Raw genomic sequence first — 15393 nt, 5'->3', positions numbered from 1 at the left:
GGTTGTGTTTGTCTATGAAAATGTTGCAAGTGCATCGCTCGGGCTGTTCTACTAGGGCGGAACGCTTAGACACGTCTGTGCGTTTCCTCTTTCATTCATCACATACTATATACATACTAGTTCTCCTCCTTCATCTTGAGAGAGGCAATGGGGGTTTTCCCGGACACAATGTCCAGAAGAGTGTTGGCTTGCTCGGCGTTCAACGAGAAGTTCTTGTTGAGGTTGTGGACGACAAAGTCGGCGTTGTCGGCCTTTGCGGGCTTGGCCACTCCTGTGTTAAAGGTGGAGCCCTTGGACGGATCAAAGGCGTCCTTAAACAGCTTGGCGGTGTCAATCTTCTTAGTCTTGGGCTGGGCCTCGGAGGTGATGAGGGTAGCGAAAGCCTTTGAAACATCCTTATTCTCGAAATCAAGGGCGTCGAGAGCAGCCTGCAGACGGGCGTTCTCAGCAACAGTCACGTAATCGGTCAGCAACTCGTCCTCAGCATCTCTCTTGGAGACATCAGGCTTGGACTCTCTGTTATTCTTGAAGAGCTTTCGGGGAGCCTTTCGGTCCTCATCGGCCTTGTATTCTCCGTATCGCTTGGGGACCACCTTCTTGTCGAGGGGAGTTCGTCGCTTTCGGAACTTGTCTTTGGCAGCATCGTAGTTGGTGGAGACCAGGTTGTCGTTGATGGCGGAGGAGTTGCCAAACTTGATTCGGCGATCGACCCGCTTGTTGGTATTGCCATCGGCAGATCCTCCCACAGTCACTCGGCCCATTCCAGGGGCGTAAGACTCTTCAGAGACGCTCTTCTTTCGCAGATTGAGCTTCTTCTTGGGCTTTTCGTCACCTGCCTTCTGCCGGTCGTTCTTGATGGAGTCGACCACTCGGGCATAGTTCTCCAGCCCAGGCTTGGGGGCGTTGCACACGGCCCGCGAGGTCGACAGGTGTCGCACGCCACTGATACACGTTCGCAGGTTCATGGTGTTTATGTGGTGATGTGATCTGGAGGTGATTTTTCACAGCAGTCGAAAAAAGTTTCTTTCTGGTCGGTGATCAAGGTGTTTATGGGGTTCGAACTGCGGGTCATGAAGACCAAGTTGTTCGATTCTGATGCGTGATGATTATAAAGGCAATTTTTAGTGCATTCAGATTTTGATAAATGCTGCCTACAGTACATATTGTACGAGTACTGTACGTGACTGCCGTGTAACTAGTTACCAGATGTACTATGGTACCATAGTCCAAGCTCCTACTGATTCCCCAGTGTAAGAAAAAAGAAGCCTCGGAGTTTGATTCGTCGTGTGCCCAGAAGATAGTTCAATTGGCTGCTTAAATCGATAATACGAGACCTTGTCTGACCTCTATGATTGACATGTGGGCTCATCGACTGGTGGTGGTTGGAGACTAGCGCTTGGATCTAGAAGCACACAAAACCTCCTCTGAAACCTCATAGCTACAAGTAGGAGTACAGTAGTGCAATAACCAGCGACTGCTCATAACACCAATGCCATTAAGACTATGAACGAAGACACTAAGAGCGTTCGTATCTCCCAATGGCTCACATTCAACAATACTGTAGGTGATGAACTAGCACTAGTTAGTGTGGTTTTAGACTGCACAGGGTAAGGACAAGTGAGACCCATGACTCTGTTTATATTATGGGTTCGGAGGTTGCAAGATCGGATATGACGCCGTCTGTTACCTACGCACGGGGCCTGGGTGCCCGGGGGTGCGTAATTTTTTCCCTCATTATATCCACTAGCACTTGCCATATGTCAAGATGCGCCCTATAGCGCTCTTGGCATGTAGCATCGGTGGGCCATGATGACGTAAGGACTTGGCATGGGTCGATTCAGCAGGTTCGGACGTTGATGGTTTTCAGCCCCTCATTCCAGCCGCATGACGCTAACCGGTGTTTATAAGTCCACCGTGGCCGTCTCTGTGTGTCTAGCCATACAAACCGGAGCATGAAATGGAAAACGATGAGCTGACCAGCTTGCAATGTCTGTTTGCAGTATACTGCGAGGCCTACGAGACTGGCAAGCCGCTACAACAGTTTTCCACAACAGAGTCGGAGCTGCAACTCAAGGCCAAAAAGTACATTGAACATGAGAATGTGCTTCGTCAGGTCTACCAGGCCCACGAACACCTTTCAGGAAGCAGAGAGAAGGACGAGGAAGAGCAGTTGAGTACCAAACTTCAAAAAGCAGACATTCCCAGTCTATGGACTCTACCGCATGGCCCAGAACGTATCATGAACGTGGCCGTAGCTCTTTACATTTTGTTTGGAGACAAGGTGGATCCGATTGCGTTTGCCTGTGAGAATGGTTGCACCCAGAACCACGAATGGTGGTATTTGATGGAGTAGGAGCAGGCGGGAGGAAGTTCTAACTAATTACATTATTACTAGGTGAGCTGGAGTGGTACAAGCCCACCAGGTGGAAGTCCTATGGATGTACTGTAGAATGTAGCTCATATTGTGGGTAGCTAAAAGTATTTTATTTGTCATTGTCTTGTCAGAAACATTTTGTAAGGTTAATCAATTGTATAAAGACGATTCTTACCACAATCCCTCGAAGTCTTGTCTGTTTTCTGTTGTACAGCATCTACTACTCGTAACCGTACTTGGTACCAGTACGTGTCCCCCCCCCCCCCCCCCCCCCCCCCCCCACTTTTTTTCTTCTTATTTCTTTTTTCTTCTTTTTTTCTTTTTTTCTTCTTTCTTTCTTTCTGTTATTGGAAGTCCGTCCGTCACGTAGTACTCTGTTAAAGACGCTAACTGGAACTACTTCAACGACCAAAATAGTTGGTTGTAATGCAGAAAAAAAAGCGGCTACAGAAATCGTATACCTGTTTTGGCAAGATATACTGTCACATGACCTCAGATCTTCAAACGCAAGGGTGCCTCCATTCTTGTCCAACAGTGTCCTTCAGATTTCAACGACATTCCCGCACCAAAGCGGAAATCTTATGGCTGCGAGTCTGAAGAGACGCGTCAACTACAAAGTAGGTCAACTGTAGAGTTTGGTTTTGAAGGCAATGTGATTGGGTGGAGGTATGGAACAACGTGTGGAAGAATCGGGTAGAGCAAGAAAAAAAAATTGACGAGAATTGTAAACAAGGTAATTGAGCGTGCAATTGAGCTGCTGTTCCAATCGAGATGCTGTTTCAATTAAACTGCTGTTTCGAAATATAACAGAGGAGGACGTGTAGTCAACAACCGCTACTTGCACTCGTCCCAGAATGCGGATCATCACTTTCGGAGTAGCCAGCTTCTCACGTTTCTTTTTGCTGATTCAATTAACGCTGGTTTTCAACGTCATCTTCAATTTCCGGCTTTCCACATTCACAGTGTCCTCAGCTGTAGCGTGCATCCAAGACACTTTTGACATTGCACAGCCCCGTTTCGAAGTGGGGTCTACCTAACAGAGGTGCGGTGGGGAACGTAGTGCTGAAGATAGGCGCCGAAAAAGGGGGTCACGTGACCCCAGCCCAGAAGTGGCCCCCCACCCCCCGGTCGTCTCCTTTTCGGACGTACTGTAGCACCCTGGTCCATGTTTAGTGTCGTACGCGACCCGCTAGATTACGTCATCTACAACCGAGTAGCTAAACCCAGAGCTAGATGGTCATAGCCTTCAAGTCACATGTAATCGGCACATACGTTTTAGATGGAACACCAGCAATACTCACCAATTGTGTGTGTGTGTGTGTGTGTGTGTGTGCTTAAAGGGGGCTTGATGGTTTCATGCTTCGGGGGCCACATTTCCGCCAGTATCACATGTGTCATGTTCTCTTAGCTCCTTTTCGCAATCTGGCAGGTGAAGGATCGTCGTATCTTTGGCAGTGTCAGAGCTCTCCATGCAGGGAGACCATATACATGAGGAGTCTAGGCAGGGGCAGGGAAAGAGGTAATTGTGAGCTGGTTAAGGTCATTCACGTGCCAAACACTCCCCAGCCTCCGCGAAGAGAACGAAGCCGGGCAACTGGGTGGATGGCGGACTGGATCGGAAACTGAAACTCCTCCATTTTCACACACACATGTGGATACTGCTCAACTCCAAAGCTTTACCAGCCCGATATGAGACAGTAGCAATGGTGGAATTATCGAGGTGAGCAAGGAACTAACAAGAACAGCTTTCCCCAAGAATTGAACACCCGTTTTACCAAGAAAATCACATCTCAGCACAAACTTCAATCTAACGCCCCTTGATCCAGCCCCGGATCCTCTATATATCACTACAAACACTCGGGTCGGCTCGTAACTGTGCTGTGTGTAGGTCGGGGAGGAAGCATGTGCGCCAAAGTCTATTGGAAATATTGGAGAAGGATCACATGGAGTTAGTGTAAGGCGTGCACAACCCGGGGTGTAGGGCTGCGAGCGGCAGGGTTGGACCGCGAGATATAATGTTGAGAGCAATTGCACACGTCGGGAACGATGCGGGGCGCGAAAAAAGGCTTAGTAAGCGCCCCTGTGGAAAATGCCGCACATGTCCGGAAAATAACATGGAGCAAAAAAAGCTGCTGACTTGGGAGGACACCATACACGCCGGCGCAGAGCTTAAAATTGCCTTTTCTTTATGGTGGTGCATGTGTGGTGCACGTTGGAGGAGTGTCCAAATGTCTATAACTCAGAGCGGTTTTAGCAATCTTAGTGAAGGGTAAAGAAACGCGTTCTCTTCCACGTCACTTTGTACCTGAGGACCCCGACCGAGCGACTCTTCCTTCTGGATAGCCATCACCACCCCCGCCATGTCACAGCCCAAAACGCTGGATCCCCGGGCTTCCCGACAGCCCAATTCCCAGATCCAGACCCAGGCGCCACCAGTGCCAGCTTCGTACCAGGAGCAGCGCCAGCCTCAGTCTGCGAATCACCATACCCCGTCCACAACCCAGCAACAGCCTCTTTCCGAGCCTACCTTGCAAGTTCAGAGTGAGTAAATGAGATAGGAGACGACACAGACACGGACGACTACATGGACAAGACAAGGTCATTACAACCACACGGACGACACGGACGACACGGGCAACAAAGACCACGACATTGAATGATTGACAGAGATGAAGAAGTTACCATACTGGCGCAAATGAGAAACCGAAACGACAGCAATTGAATTGCCAGCCACCATCGGACATCCCCACCCGACATCACCTTAGTTGGACCATTACAGTAATTTAGTATTCTGCATGTGGTTCATCACACCAACAGCCCACTATCTCACGCCGTGATATTCAAAGTATCCAGGATGCACAGATACCCCATTGGAATCTCGTTCCGACACCTGGTGAAAGCGCAACTTGCCTGTTTGTGCAACTGTCCGTCTTTGTACCTTCCTTCACTCTTTACCCCTCTCTAACACAGACAACAATGTGGAGCGATCTATTGCTCGACTGAAGATTGTGTCCACCCTCCGATCCAACGATCTGGAGCGAATCCAGGCTATTGCCGAGGGTCCCCACGCCAACACGGAGCTTCGAAACGATCTGCTCGACATTGCCGTGCAGGTATCTGACCTCGAGGTGGTCAAGTTTCTGCTCCAGAAGTACCCCGATATTGATGTCAACGCACAGACTGCGCCTTCCGATGAGGACACTATCTACAACAAGACCCCCCTGCATCTAGCCGCTGAGCAGGGCCGAGACGAGGTGGTCCTGTTTCTGCTGCAGCAGCCCGAGATCGACGATACCCTCGTGGACTCGCTGGGACGACAGCCCATGGAGGTTGCCCGATACCCCGAGATTGCAGAGACGATTCAGACGGAGCGAAACAAGTTTGTGGAAAAGATCTCCAACGAGATGAAGGTGGCGTTCGACCGTGGCGATCTTCAGGGAATTGACGCTCTGTTGACCAACCCCAGATCGTCGTCTCTTCTCGACATTAATGGCCACAACCCCGAGACTGGATCCACCGTCCTCCACGACTTTGCACACAGACGAGATGCTCGAATGGTCGAGTTTATCTTATCGCACGGAGGTGACCCTCTTGTTCGAAACAAGAATGGCCAGCTCCCCTCAGATCTGACCAAGGACGAAACCATTCGACAGTTGCTCCAAAAGTCTACTGCCAAGCAGCAAGTCATTTCCGAGGCTGATATCGCTAACGGACCCCCCAAGCAGTCCAACCCCGCTCCTCAGATGAAGGGTTTCCTCAAAAAGTGGACCAACTTCACTTCTGGATACAAGCTGCGTTGGTTTGTGCTTGAGGATGGTGTTTTGTCCTACTACAAGAAGCAGGACAGCACCGACACTTGTCGAGGCTCTATCAACATGAAGAACGCCTACGTACGGCTCGACAAGAGCGAAGATCTCAAGTTCGAGGTTGGCTCAAAGGTCCAGGGCGGCTATAAGTTCCACCTCAAGGCCAAGCATCACGTTGAGACCAACAAGTGGGTTTGGAACATTAGCAACGCCATCAGATGGGCCAAGGACCAGGAAGGTGGCAGCAAGAAGAAAACAAGATCAGCTGCTACAGCAGGTGGAGCTGCAGGAGGCGCTAACACAGGAGGCGCTGGCAATGCCATTCCCAGTGGCGGAGCTTCTCACGGAGCTGCCGCTGGTGCCGCTGCCGGCGGTATTACTGCCGCTACCAGTGGTAACAATCTGCCTCCTCCTTCAGGCCCTCCCCCCGCCATCCCCGCTGCTGCTTCCGAACGACCCATTTCTGCCTACAGTAACAACCAGCTGTCTCCTTCTGACGTTGTTACTGGATCTGCTTCTGTGCGATCTCGAGCTGCCTCCTCTTCAGGTGCTCCCGATGAAGAGGTCGATCTTGAGGAGTATGCTTCTGACGATGACGATGACACCAACGACGCTGAGGATCTCGCACAGATGGGAGCTCCAAACGACGCTGACTACGCTTTCATGGGCCGATCTATTGGTCTGGAGTTTAAGATGATCCGAAACGCTCTGACTATTCTCCTTCAGTCCAACGACAAGGGCGAGCTGAATCCTCGAAACCTCGGCCTTGGCCTTAAGGCTCTAGAGGACGGAGTTTCACAGCTTGAGAGGCTCCACCAAGAGTACACCGGAATGACTCAGACCCGAGAGGTGTACTACCAGCGACGTTTGGCCCGAGAGATTGACATTCAGCATCTCTGGGAGCAGAATGTCCAGAGCCTGGAGAAGGAGCACGAGAAGATCCAGCGAGAGCTGCACGAGGCCACCCAACAGAAGAAGAAGGCTCGACGAAGTCTGCGAGAAGCCTACACTTCGTACCAGCGAAACTCTCTTTCTGGCGCTATGTCTCCTGACCCTTCCATGCACAACCTTCACGGAGTTGCCGCTGGCTTTGCTTCCCCTCCCTTCCCCGAAGCCCCCGAGTTTTCTGACGATTCTGATGATGAGTTCTTTGATGCAGATGATACTCAGGACATTCCTGAGATCCAGGAGCCCGGCTTCGACTTTGAGGAGTCTCAGTCATCCGCTGGTCCCGGTGTTCGAGGCGCTGCAGTTGGCGGCCTTGCTGGTGGAGCTGTTTCTCGATCTGCTGCTCCTAACTCTGCTCCCCCCGCAGCTCCTGCTGTTCCCAAGTCCCGATTCGATCCTGGCCCTGCTGCATCTCACGCTGCTTCGGCAGCGCACACTCCTGCTCAGAATCCCTTTGGTATTGCTGTCGCACAGGCCGATGCCTACGAGGCCGTCAACGATGGTGCTCGAGCTCAGCCTGCCCAGCCTGCCAAGTCTATCAACGACCCCTCTCCTCTTGCCCAGACTCCTTACACTGAGCATACTTCTTTCATGGGTAGTCAGCCCGGACAGTTGCAGCCCGGCCAGTCTCAACGATTTCCTCACGGTCAGCAGCAGCACGGTCAGCAGCAGCACGGTCAGCAGCAGCACGGTCAGCATGTCCAGCCCAACCAGACCCACGGCCATTCCCAGAACCCTGCTCAGGCTGCCGCTGTGACTGCCTCCCAGGCCCACAAGTCCCACCAGCCTCTGTCCCAGCCTCCTCTGCACAACCAGCCCGGCCACGCTGCCACTCCTTCTCGAGATTCGTTTGCCGCTCCTCCTTCCAGAGACTCTCACTACTCTCAGAGCTCTTCTCACTACGGTGAGGGAAGCCGACCTCAGTCCGTGAGACAGGATAGTCGACCCCAGTCCGTCCGTTCCGTTGCCAGCCATGAGCGACCTCATTCCCGAGACCAGCATGGTCAGCAGGGACAACAGCAGTACGGTCAGCAGCAGCAGTACGGTCAGCAGCAGCAGTACGGTCAGCAGCAGCATGGTCAACACGGTCCACCATATGGACAGGCCCCTCCTGTGCCCCAGGGCCAACCCCAATCCCACCCCCAGGCCCACCAGGGCCCTCAAGGACAGGCTCCTCCTGTGCCACAGTCTCAATCTTATTCCCAGGCTCCCCAGGGTCAGGCTCCTCAAGCCCAAGCCCCTCCCGTTCCTCAGGGTCAGCCTACGCAGGCTCCCCAGGGCCAGCGACCTCCTATCCCCCAGGCCCATTCTGGTCATGGTGTTGGAGGAGCTGCTGCTGGAGCTGCTGCTGGAGCTGTCGGAGCTGGTGCTCTTGGTGCCGGCGCTGCTGCTGGTTCTCGTTCGCAGTCTCAGCAGTCCCTCCCCCTGTCTCAGTCCCAGTCCCAGCCCAAGGCCCAGTCTCAACCTCAGTCTCAACCCCAGCAGAAAAGTGCGCAGCCCAAGTCTGCTCCCAAGAAGGACATTTCTCTGCCCTTTGGTGTTGGCGAGGTGAAGCTTGAGGTCGAGGATCAGAAGGAGAAGTGGGAGGAGATTCTTGACGAGAACTCCTTTGCTGGTTACGAGGACCCCCCTCGAAAGCAGCTCGCTATTTCTGCTGATAATCGACCCAAGGTGTCCCTTTGGGGTATTCTCAAGAACCTGGTTGGTAAGGATATGACCAAGATGACTCTGCCTGTGTCTTTTAACGAGTGTTCTTCTCTTCTTCAGCGAGTCGCTGAGGATATGGAGTATACTGATCTGCTGGACAAAGCTCGAACTTTCGACGACTCCACCAAGCGACTGGCTTACGTTGCTGCCTTTGCTGCTTCCGAGTACGCTTCCACCACTCTTCGAGTTGCGAAGCCCTTCAACCCTCTTCTTGGTGAGACTTACGAGTACGCTCGACCCGACAAGAAGTTCCGATTCTTCAGTGAGCAGGTTTCGCATCATCCTCCTATCGGTGCTTGCCATGCTGAGTCCCCTTACTGGGACTACATGGGTGAGAGTAATGTCAAGTCCAAGTTCACCGGTCGAGCTTTCGATATCAACCCTCTTGGTACTCTGTTCCTCAACCTGCGACCTGATAACGCTCCCCCGGAGTTGTACACATGGAAGAAGGTCAACACCCAAGTTGTCGGTATTATTACCGGATCTCCTGTCGTCGACAACTATGGTGATATGACCATCACTAACCACGACACTGGTGACACCTGTACTCTTCATTTCAAGGCTCGAGGATGGCGAGGAGCCGGCGCCTTCGAGGTCAAGGGTAACGTTGTGGACAAGAACGGCAACCCTCAGTGGACCGTTGGAGGACACTGGCACGAAAAGTTCTATCTCAAGAAGCATGGTTCCGAGTCTAAGGAGGTCATTTGGGAGGTCAATCCCCGACCTCCTGCGCCTTTCAACCTTACGCCTTTTGCTATCACTCTGAATGCTCTTCCCGATCGTCTCAAGCCATGGTTAGCACCGACCGATACTCGTCTTCGACCAGATCAGCGAGCCATGGAAGAGGCTCGATACGACGATGCTGCAACGGAAAAGAACCGAGTCGAGGAGAAGCAGCGAGCCGCACGACGAGAGCGGGAGGCTAAGGGTGAGGTGTACAAGCCTCGATTTTTTGAGGAAGCCAAGCACCCTGTCACTGGCGAGACTTACTACAAGTACAATGGAGATTACTGGAAGGAGCGAGGTGAGAAGAATTTCACTAATGTGATGGATATTTTTTAATGTATACTAAATGAATTGATTTGATGTTTGATGGTGGGATGTGGACAATAGAGTGGAAATTCCAGGGGGGTTCGCCTGAATGTGTTTGAACTGTTATTACAAGTGCGAAATTAGTGGAACCTCGGTTGTGCTCTGTGTTGATAAGAAATTCGTGTTTGGGTCGCTCCTAATGAGTCGGAAAAGTACACACTCTCATTATCGAAAGATTCAATACAGCATGTAATTCGGTTATGAGCGTAACCCGTTGTAGTAAGAGTAGCCTACAAGTATTGGATGTACTGCTATTAGTTGATTTGCCGCACTGTTGACACTTGTAAGCGATGTAAATGCCACTGTATAGTTTTCAGTACCTTGGGAAGCGAGGTATAATGAAAAATCGTAGTCATTATAGATACTCGATGATATGGAGTATGTTACCGTTCACGGCTTAGCTACATGCCGTATTGCTGTATAGATCCACCCCTGCCTTGTCTTACAAACATGTTTCGAAGCCTTAGAACAAGGGGGGCGATGGTCCGGGTAGCACCGTAGCAGAATCTAGAAAAGTGGTGCAGTGGTGGTGTGTTCTCCAGCGGCAGCACGAGGCTGTGTGCGTCGTGCACGCTAGGATGCAAGCTGGTCTTCTCTGGTCCTGTTATTTTTAGAAGTGGTTCTCGGTGAACTCCTCCAGGGTCTCGTGTTGTATTCACATGACTGTAGGGTTGGAGGCTCCAGCCATCGAACAAGATTATGAGCCCAGATGAAGATCCAGACTGACAAAGTAGGTTGGTAGCCAGCAGTTATTCCCGGGATATGCAAGGCTGGTGTTCTTGGCAGCCTAAGAGAGGCAGGGCTGAGTGCCAAGAATGTGGGGAGCCCAAAAGAAAGGGGTGTTCCTAGGTGCGGACTCCATTGGAATGTGTTTCAGGCGTCCAGGAGATGGATAGTTTGGTTGGTGGCGCGGGATTTGGGTACGAGGTTTTCACACTGCCCTGTGGCATGAGTATTAATTGAGCGGACATGTATGCCCGAATCAAAGCAGTTGATCCAGCCCCGTGCGCCATTTTTAGATATGCATCTGTTACGCCGGATAGCGAGTCGTACATCTCGAGCCAAAGACAGAGCCAAGTCTCCGATGACTCCGACATGTTTTCCCAAAGCGGATCTGTCCAAACACGAGTGCGAGCTTGAGGTTGAGGTTCATGTGGCTCGGTATGTACAGTACAAGTACAGTAGGAGGAGTGCTCCTACTTGTTATGAGTCTGTTTCATGTTCTCCCGTATTCGACACTCATCTTCATCCTCGTTGGTCTGTCCATTGTACAATGTGACCGTGCGTAGGCGTCACGGAGAAAGGACATACATGGGAAGTTCCGTTCCTGTTTGTTGCACCCCGGCTCGCATTCCAGGTTTCAAGCGTGTACTTCTAATTCAGTGGAGGACAAACCGAATTTCTAAGGGAAATCAAAAAACGCAACGGACTAAAACAAGACCACACTTGAGGGAATTTGCACGCCGTGCAATATAGCAAAAAGTCCATTTGGATCTGGGGAGACATGGACATAGAATGAAAGGCAAAACAGCAAGCAGACGAAAAACATGTGGGCCACCTTACAGTGTGAGCGCTGTAGAAACCATCTCAAGCGGTACGCGCACTGCCAACGTCTTCTTTCGGGACAGGTAGGCTGTACAATAATGCAGGCTGCACGTGTACAAGGGTATGTTCAAGATGGAACAATAGAAGAAGGACAAGGAGGAGCATGTGGGGAACAAATGTGTCACGCCGAATAAAAAAAAAAATCTCTGCAACTGTGCGTTACTTTGGAGTTGCTGTAAGGGGTTGTGCAAGGAGGCCTCGACTTTGGGGATCTGTTGTTGTCTTCGTGGACGGCAACTGTCTTTTGCCGACAGGTCGGCAGCATGCTAGAGTTTGTTACTATGTGAGTTATGATTCGGGCGGTCGGCAAGAGATTTGACGCCAAACGCGTGCTGGGAAATTTGGAAAGGGGGCAGGGGGAATTTAGCTGGGACAAGACGCGTGTATGTTGAATGTCTAAAACGAGCTGGCCCCTTTTACGTTGCTTTTTGCAGTTTCTTGCTTTTTGAAAAGCCCCCGTATTACCATTCTTGGCACCGGCTCAGAGGCTGAATCTCGCACCCCAGGTGTATGTCTAGCGAAATGGAACTTTGCAAGGACTCTGGGGGCTGAAGAAACCAGGGCGCGGTCCTAAAAGCCCCGTAGAAGGGCGAATGTTGGCCGTAAAAGGACGGGGGCGGGCTGCTAGTGTGGGCCTCGGGCACGGCTACCTAGAATCACAGGTTGGGTGCAAGTGACATGTTGACGACACTACATTTGGGAGGAGTCAAGTGACAAGGACGGATACTCTAAAAAGAGCCAAGTCTCGGGACAAAGAGTAGACGAAACTCTATGCACTCCTTTGTTATCCCCTAAACAAAACAGCGTGGACGTTGTTGCAGGTGGGTCGTTTCACATGTCGATTATGCTGCTATTATTACTTGAAGAAAAACGTGGGTTCTTGCAGACCATGGCGTAGTGGTGGTACGCAGGTGGTGACATCACCAGTTTGGTTATCCCCGACCCCCACGTGTTTTCGTCTTTGCCTTCGAGTCCCGACTTGGTAAAAAAATCACAAAATGGTGGAGATTAAAAACATCTTCATCCCCGTTTCACGATCATGACATTTTTCCACCAGTACATGGCCAACTTTCTGGCCGTTTGTGTTCAGCTCGTTTGTTCATTTTCCTTTTGCTCTTTCAATCAAACTTTGCAGTTATCCTTTTTGCCCCTCCTACACTGCCAACTCCGATTATATATTCCCAAGAGCTTATTTTTTGTACAAAAGGGACGATATGGAACGTGAGATGTGCGACAACATGTCTCGACAACTTGGTGAGTGGCGGTAGATGGCAAGGTGGTGGAGAAGGCGTGGTCGAAGATGGCAGACAGACTCCCGCGGCTGCCAACGCGAGAGAACCGACATAAATCACGCCCACAAGTAGACACGGCACAACACCAACATGCCACTGCGGAATGTGGAATGTGGTGGTGTGGTGGACCACACTTGCAACTACAATACTAACTACAGGACCCCTAGAACGACTCATGGCGGTGAGAGCCCAGCTCGGGCTCTACACAAACGTCTGGGTCTCTGCAGAGCTCGATGAGCCTGTGGAACTGAACGTACTCTACCAGGCCGTGGCCGACGTGATCATGGACGAACCCATGCTCGGTGTCGTGGTCACTGGACGAAAGGAAAAAGACCTGCGCTTCACCAAACTCAAGGGCATCAGAATATCCGACGCCGTGTCTCTTGAGTACTTCAACGAAGAAAACATCGCCAACATCCACACCCAACTCCACGACATTCAGTTTGATCTGCAAGGTGATAAGCCCCTTTGGAGAGTCTTCCCCATCAACAAGGGCAAGGAGCTTGTCTTCGTCTACGACCATACGCCCCTGGATGGCATGTCCGGAGCCTCTGTCTGCGTCAAGCTCGCCAAGGCATGTCAGAATGTCCGAAACCCGTCCGTGTCACGACATGACGTGGCCCTTGTGTCTGGAGCTCCCATCCCACCACCCCTGGAGGGCCAGATGAACGTCTCCGTGCCCTACTGGAAGCTCTGCGTCGCTCTCATGGAGGAATACGCCAAGCCGCTGTGCACCTTTGCCACGGCTCTGCGTCGACTGGTCTACTCGAAGGAGGTGGACCAGTACCGATTTGGAACCGGTCCCAAACACAAGAAGAAGTGGACTGGACGATACTCGCTCATCGACATTGACAAAGCCAAGACCAAGCGTCTGCTCGACACGTGCCATAAGAACGAAGTGTCTGCGTCGGCTGTTCTTTTTGCCGTGCTCGTGTCTGCCTCTTCGGACACTCTCTACAGACACTACCCCGTTTCGTCGTCCAAGATGCGGGCCAACGCACGTATCCCATACAACGCGCGTCAGTTCATCCGAAAGGAGCAGCTGGCATCGTTGGGATGCATGGTTGGAGATGCAGAGCTGCAGACGGTGGTACCCCCACCCAAAAACGTGCAGAAGAAGGGATACTACAAGTCGAAGGAGTTTTTCGATATTGCCCGAGGGTTCCGATCGTCGGTGCTCGAGAACATTGCCAAGTCCCGCCCTGACGACTGTCCTGCCGCCATGCACGACATTGGCATGATCCAGTTTGTCCCCTCTATCAAGGACTTCTTTGAATCCCACACTGAGGGAGCTGCTCGTTCGGAGCTTTTCTCTATCTCCAACCTTTGTGCCGTGGATCCCTGCGGCACCAACATTGAGCGACTGCGCTTCTCTCAATGTACCGGCGCTAACTGTGCGTTCCTGCAGTTTGGAGCCGTCGGAGTCAAGGGAGGCGCTCTTTCTGTGTCCATCTCTGCTGCCGACGACCCCGATGACTGTCTTGGCGATCTCACCAAAGAGGTTCAGCGATTCGTTGACCAGTTGTGATGAGATGATGATATTTATTATTGTTATTTTATTGTGCATTATACGGGATGCGGCAACCTCGAGTTTGAAACTCCACCATGGCCTCAGTCGACCCACCCGGCGTGGGCTGGCCATGATATTTATACGCGCATGACTATTTGAGCAGACCGGCGTGTCTGCTCCACCGCTACTCAGTGGTATCTCTCTACTAACGTCTACTTAGATAGACCCAGGAAACTGGATTGGGCATAGATAATACAGGATAAGGATTAATTATTGTCATGTGGTGATTGTAGAACATGTACATACGATAGCGATTGGTGAAGTGGCTGCAACGTGTTGGCGTCTCTAAGGGAACCAGCCCGGGGACGTAGAGTGGATGTACTGGAATTGACCATACAGTACACCCTGAACACTGTATAAATTCCGGGGAATGCGCGTTTTTAGTGGACCTGAACGCGTAAACAAGACACGTTCAACTCTCTCTTCTAACTTTTGTTCCTGGCTATCACCAGCCCACCATCTCTCAAGAGTGAACCTTGAACCTGACTTGGCTACCATTAGAGTCTAGGGCTGGATGAGTATAGGGGGCTTGAGATCGTGGGGGTGCAAAGGGGGGAGTGTTTCGCCTTTGGAGAGTGTCTTTTGTATGCGTACTGTATCGCTCTGTGGAGCTACGTGTATATTTGTGCGAGGTACAAGTACGGAAGTTGATGATGTCTTGGATCCATAACCCGAGAAGGACAAGTCCTTGCCCAGTTAAGTGGTTAACGATTACGAAATGTGACAGAAACAGAAGTGCATTCCATTGAAAAACACAGGTTGATCAAAATATCTGTACTGGTACGGTAACGGTATGTGTTGTATTATGTGGGAGGTTACAGCCCCCCACCCACCCCCTTCACATCTGGGTTTCATCTCGGCTATGTGCAGCTGTGTACAGTATTTCGCTTCCTCTCGGCTGTGACTGACTATCACTGGCCATCTCACTTTGGAATATACGAAAGCAGATGTCTAGTCGTGGTTATTTCTTTGTTATTGATAGAAATGAGAAAATGTTTT

At 51.3% G+C, this 15393-nt stretch overlaps 5 protein-coding genes across 5 annotated transcripts; 3 read left to right on the top strand and 2 right to left on the bottom strand.

Annotated features, from left to right (window-relative positions):
• Window positions 1-116: 116 nt before the first annotated feature.
• Window positions 117-965, bottom strand: YALI1_F22794g (uncharacterized protein; the record flags this gene model as incomplete). The annotated part of the gene is made up of 1 exon (XM_505516.3): window positions 117-965. The coding sequence occupies one exon, from the start codon at window positions 963-965 to the stop codon at window positions 117-119; it is 849 nt and encodes a 282-aa protein (XP_505516.1).
• A 992-nt stretch (window positions 966-1957) lies between these two features.
• Window positions 1958-2353, top strand: YALI1_F22784g (uncharacterized protein; the record flags this gene model as incomplete). The annotated part of the gene is made up of 1 exon (XM_505515.3): window positions 1958-2353. One exon carries the CDS (start codon window positions 1958-1960, stop codon window positions 2351-2353), a length of 396 nt encoding a protein of 131 aa, XP_505515.1.
• Window positions 2354-4734: 2381 nt separating this feature from the next.
• On the top strand, window positions 4735-9897 carry YALI1_F22750g (uncharacterized protein; the record flags this gene model as incomplete). The annotated part of the gene is made up of 2 exons (XM_505514.3): window positions 4735-4915; window positions 5345-9897. 2 exons carry the CDS (start codon window positions 4735-4737, stop codon window positions 9895-9897), a joined length of 4734 nt encoding a protein of 1577 aa, XP_505514.2.
• Window positions 9898-10007: 110 nt separating this feature from the next.
• Window positions 10008-10283, bottom strand: YALI1_F22701g (uncharacterized protein; the record flags this gene model as incomplete). The annotated part of the gene is made up of 2 exons (XM_068283420.1): window positions 10008-10157; window positions 10200-10283. 2 exons carry the CDS (start codon window positions 10281-10283, stop codon window positions 10008-10010), a joined length of 234 nt encoding a protein of 77 aa, XP_068139521.1.
• Window positions 10284-12927: 2644 nt separating this feature from the next.
• YALI1_F22674g (uncharacterized protein) lies at window positions 12928-14352 on the top strand (the record flags this gene model as incomplete). Its single annotated transcript, XM_505513.3, has 1 exon — window positions 12928-14352. The coding sequence occupies one exon, from the start codon at window positions 12928-12930 to the stop codon at window positions 14350-14352; it is 1425 nt and encodes a 474-aa protein (XP_505513.2).
• Between the last annotated feature and the right edge of the window lie 1041 nt (window positions 14353-15393).

The sequence above is a fragment of the Yarrowia lipolytica genome, chromosome 1F (genome assembly GCF_001761485.1).
Source record: "Yarrowia lipolytica chromosome 1F, complete sequence".
NCBI lineage: Eukaryota > Fungi > Ascomycota > Dipodascomycetes > Dipodascales > Yarrowia > Yarrowia lipolytica.
This window is presented reverse-complemented; position numbering and strand designations above follow the sequence as displayed.